The following is a 6422-nucleotide window of genomic DNA, read 5'->3' as shown; positions in this document are numbered from 1 at the left end:
CACAAGAAGGCTTAACTCCAGTGCTCATCCCCAGCAGTGACCAAGCTCAGTGAACCAGTACAGGACAGGGACCAGGTCACAGCACATCAGCCCCGTGAAGCCATGCTGGACCACTGGATAGCTCAGCCCTGCAGAGCTAACCCAGTTACAGCACATGCCAGCTGCTTTAGAGGACCAGGTTTGGGATGACCATACAGAATGACTTCTGGAGTGAACTGAGCCAGGCTCCTGGAGCACTGGTCCTGAGTCCTGCAGGGTCAGCATAAAGACAGCCACATGAGGATCTGGCATTTGACTTCCTAGACAGTTGTTTAGGTGGCAGGGCTCAGCTGCACCACTGACCATGTGTGTCCTCTGGCCATGTCTGTGTTTGTCTTTAGTCATTCAACTGAGTCACAAGCCTGGAGAGATGTAGCCACACTCCCGGAACCTCTTCAGACCCTTTCTTAGTTCATAGGACTTGAATCATGACACCTGTTAAGTCCACACTTCTCTGTGTCTTTACTTATACAGACAAAGCCAGACAAGACTTCTCATTCTGAGATTGTTGAGTTTTCACCACATCTACCAAGAAAGCCTCACCTACCGTCAACCTCTTCCACTGATGGTGAAGAGTGGATGGTGATTGGTGTCCAGCTGTCCTAGGGTCCCCACTAAATCTGGAAGACACTGTTGGCCTCTTCTGACTACTTCCTGCCCCTCCATCCCAGCAGCTGAGCTGCGGCCATGTGTAGGTTCCTGGGAGACCACAAGTAAAAGATAAGGCTTCTGAAAACACACCTGCAGGGAGAGCCCACAAGGAGGACTTAGAAGTGTGAGTGACAACAGCACCAGATAGGGACATGGGCCCCACAGAGGACAGGACCCCAGCTCACTTCCTAGTCATGTGGGCATAGGTCCATGACATAACACATAAACTCTAATGGGGAAGTCAGTGTCACAGTGAACGAAGGTCACTGCCCTGTGGTGATGTCACAGGTCCCTGGCATTCCACGTATCTAGGAGACCAAGGCTGGGGAAGCGGAAGACCTTCCAGGGAAGGGCCTCCTCCTCTAACTGGAGGGACCATGGCAGCGAATAGGGGAGTGGAGACCTTCTTATCTGTCTTCTTATCTGTCCTGCTGTGCAGCTGTCCAGGGACCGAGCTGAAGGCATTCAACATAACTTTAGGTAGGGTCCCGTGGAGGCTGGCAGGTGTGGGAGTAGCCTTGTTATTTGGGCCTTTGTCTTTTATTGGGGAATGGAGAGATTTGAAGGGTTTTCCATCTTTGAATGCTTTCAAACAGGAATGCTGTGGCGCAGCTACATACATTACCCAAATAATCATCCTATTAACTTAAAGGAAATGTTCTAATTTGTCCCAAGGCAGAGGAATGATGTCACAAACTTCCATGTGTCCAGCCTCTGTTTCATTAACTGTACATTTCCCAACTTGTTTTTCCACACACACATATATGCATGCACCACAGCATACATATGTAGATACCTACATATACACACGAACACATGCACACATTAATTTATATACATACACCAAATGCTAGTGCGCACACATGTCCTCCTTTTGGGGGGAACAATTAGCACTGATCCAGTGTCTTACTACTGTTTGTGAAGTGGATAAAGCATATTTTTATATGCTCATCCTTGTCACACTAACAAAGTTAACTAAATCCTTTGTTGTACCTAACACCCAGGGAAAGATACAGTATTCCTGGTGCTTGTTAGTGATGGCCAGGTAGACAGCTGAAGTTGTATATGCCTTTCATCTCAGCACTGGGAGGCAGAGGCAGGAGAGGCAGGAGAGGCAGAGGCAAAAGAAGCAGATCTCTGTGTGTTTTAGACCAGCTAGGTCTGCATTAGTTAGGGTAGATGCCACCAGGTTCATAGACAGAGGGAGGTTCATGTCCCAGGAAGGACAAGGAAGATCCACAGTCTAAGAGCAGGCAGAGTGATGGATGGTAGGTGCTAGGAGGTGGAGCAATTCTTTGCTGGATTATTTGAGGGTGCTCTGCTGTGGGCACAGAGAGAAAGGGGGAGGAGTCGCGAGGTCAGGATTGCCTGACCTCAGGTGATCTGATATTGGCGAGGACTTCCGAGGACTTCCGGGGCCATGACTCTTTGGTGCAGCTGAGGAGGCTAAACAGAGCCTGGGTCCGCTAGATAGACCTGGCCAGAAGCAGGCCACGGAGTCGTCCCCCTCACCCTTTGCCTTTTGAGCAGTGTGGTAGTTTTGTGATTTTTCCCTTCTGGGATTTGCTGTTGGATAGTCAGGAGTGTATCTAGAACAATTTCTATGAAAAAGGAAAAGAGAAACAAAGACAAACATTTCCACACACATAAGTTTAAAAATGATTTAAATAAAAAAAAAAGCCATAAATGGGGTACGGCAGCCTGTGATCTCAGGATTTGGGAGATAGGGGCAGGAGGATCAGGAGTTTCCGAACCCAGAAGGGTGGAAAGGATTCCTAGACACCAGGCCAGAAGCTGGTCAGGCCAACAGCCAGGGTGGAAATGGCCCCAGCAATAGTGTGAACATCAGCATTGGCCATTGCTGTGCCCCGAGGAGGGCACAGAGGCAGCATCTGTGTCCTCAGTTTCTCCAGATGGTCCTTAGCCAGCAGCAGACTTCAGCTGCCGGGGCCTGGTCAGGAGAGAAAGAAAACACAGACAATCGGAGAGAAAGACTGCTCATGGCAGACGCTAGAAAAACGACACAGTCCAGATTCATGGACAATGACAAAGAAAGGAAGGAAGGAAGGAACGGAAGGAGGGAGGGAGGGAGGGAGGGAGGGAGGGAGGGAGGGAGGGAGGGAAAGAAAGAGAGAAGGAAGAAAGGAAGATGACGTTTACCCAGAGGTCAGCACCAGGAGTGCAGGCATGTGCCATCACACCCTGATTTTTATGTGGGTCCATAGGGATCTGAACTCAGGTCTTCATGTTTCCACAGCAAGCACTTTGTCCTCTGAGCTATCTGGCTGGCCCAACAAAAATAGCATCGTGGGCTGGAGAGATGGTTCAGGAGTTGAGCACTGGCTGCCCTTCCAGAAGACCTGGGTTCAATTTCCAGCACCTACCTGGCAGCTCACAACTGACTGTAAGCCCAGTCTCGGGGGCTCTGAGACCCTCTTACAAGCTTCCATTGGCGTTAGGTATGCAAGTGGTTCAAAGACATACCTGCAAGGCAGAACCCCTCCACACCCCACACACATGAAATAAACATCATTTAAAAATTAGAGTGACGACTTATTGAAATTATGCAAATACTTACATGGCTGTAAAAGAAATGTTAATAGATTCTAAAGGATCAGGTGGGGAGAAGTTAAATGTTTCTTTTTTAATTTGTAAAAGCGGAGTTATTAGGGGCAGGGGGAGCCTGCTGCTCTCTCTCTCAGAAAAGTGAAATTCTCACCCATGTTGGGTGGCTCACAACCACCTACAATCACACACAAACAGATTTAAAAATAAATACACTTTAAAAAGTGTAATTTCAAGCTGGGCTTGGTGGCGCACTTCATCACAGACCTGAAGAGGCAGAGGCAAGTGGATCTCTGTGAGTTCGAGGCCAGCCTGGTCAACACAGTGAGCTCTAGAACAGCCAGGGCGACAGAGACTGAAGCTATCTCCAAAAACAACTGAAAGGGGAATTTCACAGCTTCTCTGAGTTAGCCAAGCGCAGAACAAGGGCTAAAGCACTAACAATGCTTCAAACACTCTGAAACCATAGCCACCCTTGATCCACCAGCCACCTGGCCACACTTCAGGGACCCACCTGCGTCTTCCTCTCTCTGGAAAGACTCCTGAACCAGGTATTCTTGGAGCCATCTACAGTCTTACTCTAGTCTCTTGGTCAGAGTGTTCTGAGACTCCTTGAAGAAAGCTTGGGCTATAGCTGAGTGAGCCTGCTTTCAGAAAAGCATCTGAGCGGGTGAGCGGGGAGAAAAGGTCAGTCTCACAACCTACAGGTCTCACGTTAGTCAGTGCAAAGATGGCTGACCACACCATCCAGGGACCCAGTGTGGAGAGAAAAGACAAGACCAATCTCTGGAAATCTCATGCAACTCCTGACACTTGACACCTCTTCACAAAGATGTGCTACAAAAAAAAGAGTCAACGCAGCTTACTCCAGGGAACTTCCTCTTGTGATTTCACGTAACAAGTAAGCTAATTAGCTTAAGCTCTGTCTTTCACACGATGACAGAACAAATCCCTGGAGACTTTCCAGGGGCCTCTGGGAAATTTCAAAGTTAGCTTGAGGTCAGAAAGACTGCATTTAGAATTTAATTCAGCGGTGTCAAAAAGTTGTCAAGGGCTTTGAAGACTTGACTAGTGTCACAGGTTACTATGAAACGGTACTTAGTTACCTAGTTAACCAAAACGACAAGATTTCCAAGGAAACTAGAGGAAGCAACGTAGTTGTTAAAGGAAAAAAATAACCAGCCTTCACTCTCAATACCGAGGGGCTCCACTTTCTTAAGTAATAAAAAGTTTGAAAAGGCAACACGAAGCACAGGAAATTATTTGGGGAAGAAGAGAACCTTTGTCTACAAGGAAGGTTACTCAACAGGTAAAGAAAACATTTATAATCTCTTATTAAGAGGAGGCCAATAGTCCAAGGAGCTGTGTCCTTTCAGCAGAGAGAGAGGCAGAGGCGTTCCACATGGCCGCACGCCTGATACCGGAGCTCATTTCAAAACCTGACAATGGCCATCCATTTACCCGGCCCGGCCATGGAGATTAGATTTCTCTTTTTTCTCATAGACTCTTCACACCTTACCCTACCCATTTAGGCTTTTTGTTCCTTATTTTTTTTCTTTTCTTTATTAAATAACTTTTAAACTATTTATGACAAAATGACTTTCTTCTTTCCTTAACAAAGGTTCATCCTTCATGTCCCTCAGCTTCCCTTATCAAGCACAGACCACTTTCACTGAAGCCGGCCTGCTAAGTCAGGCCCTCCTCCCAAGAATCCCAGGAGGTTTAATCACACACATAAGTAGTAATCCAAATGCAGGAAACCTAGAAGCTCTGAATCTTGGCCACATGCTGGCACTTGGTGGCAAGCTTCTTGACTCTCCATCTTACAAAGCTGAGAGCCGTGATTGAACCATTTTAGTGGGTGTGGGCATGGGCGTGCGACTGTGTAGGTGTGTGTGCCCACGCATGCACAGTCGTGTGGAGTCAGAGGACAGCCTCAAGCGCTGTTCCTCAGGCGCCATCTGCTATGCACAGTCGTGTGGAGTCAGAGGACAGCCTCAAGCGCTGCTCCTCAGGCGCCGTCTGCCTCTTGTGTGAGATGGAATCTATCATTACCCTGGAACTCTGTCATATAGCCAAGCTGGCTCCCAGGCTTTGAGGAGTCTGCCTGTCTCTCCCTCCTCTCTCTCCATTGATGCCCCCATGCCTGGTCTTCTCTGTGGGTTCTCAGGGGATCCGAACTCAAGGCCTCCCACTTACCAACTATCCCATTTCCCTAGCCCCATCACACATAATTTTTAATGTGGAGAAACAGCATGCTTATTAACAGACCCAAATGTATTTAGTCTCCCTGTATGCAAAATATAAGAAGGCAAGAGTGTAAATGTAAGCGTGTGCTTAACAGCGCATGTCTCAATCATTTAGGTTATTCAGAAGTTCTTTAAAACCCTACTAACTGTGGTAGCATTCAGCTGGGTGGAAATTGTCTTTAAGTAGCATCTTTCTTTCTCTCAACACCCAGAGCCTCAGATATTCACAGAGCATCACAGGCCACAGAACTGAGTGTTGAGAGAGAGATGCTTCAGAAAGGGAAAGGAACGCATGCAGGAGGAAGTGGGGGTCAAAAAGGCTAAGGAATTTCCGCCAGTAGTTCTCTAGACAGCTAGGTATAGGTTTTGACTATAAACACGAATTGTCTTGTTTGTGAGATTTATTCAAAAGTGCAGTTTGCTGAGAAAGGAGAGTAATGAGGTTGAACTCAAACGATCACAGACATTTCAGCCTTAAGCTGTCTTCACACAGCTGAGGTCTCTCTCTGAAAACGGAGTTTTGTTCTTTTCAGGGAACTGGGTGAGCCATTTTTGTGATTCTTAAACCAGCTCCAGGGGTGAGAGGCTCTTTCCTCTTCTCATGTTCCCTTCATTTGCTGTCTTTCTATCCTACCTCAAGATGCCCAGTTCATACTGAGGAGCACTCCCTGACTCAGAGTGCCTTTCAGGTCAGCTGGAGCCAGACCACAAGCAGGAAGTCATGTCTCTTTCGTTCTAACACACTCCTGAGCACACTCCCTTCCTCCCTTTCAGCCTTCCTCAGAGATAACCAAGGACTCAGGACAAACTGAGCCCAACTAGGGTCGCTATCCCCACCCCCTGGGGTAAGTGAGTCATCTCTGACCTACACACACACACACACACACACACACACACACACACACACACACACACACA

General features: G+C 47.6%; 1 protein-coding gene across 1 annotated transcript in view; it reads left to right on the top strand.

Moving 5' to 3' along the window:
• Positions 1–1067: 1067 nt before the first annotated feature.
• The window catches only part of Spaca7 (sperm acrosome associated 7), a 24009-nt gene continuing 18654 nt past the window's right edge, over positions 1068–6422 (top strand). Inside the window, exon 1 of the mRNA XM_055608440.1 lies at positions 1068–1170. Coding sequence (XP_055464415.1) covers positions 1068–1170 — 103 coding nt within the window. The remainder of the gene's footprint in view (positions 1171–6422) is intronic.

Source organism: Psammomys obesus, unplaced genomic scaffold (genome assembly GCF_907164565.1).
Source record: "Psammomys obesus unplaced genomic scaffold, mPsaObe1.curated_primary_1811, whole genome shotgun sequence".
In the NCBI taxonomy this organism is placed as follows: domain Eukaryota; kingdom Metazoa; phylum Chordata; class Mammalia; order Rodentia; family Muridae; genus Psammomys; species Psammomys obesus.
Note: the sequence above shows the minus strand (reverse complement) of the source record. Positions and strands in the feature narration are given on the sequence as shown.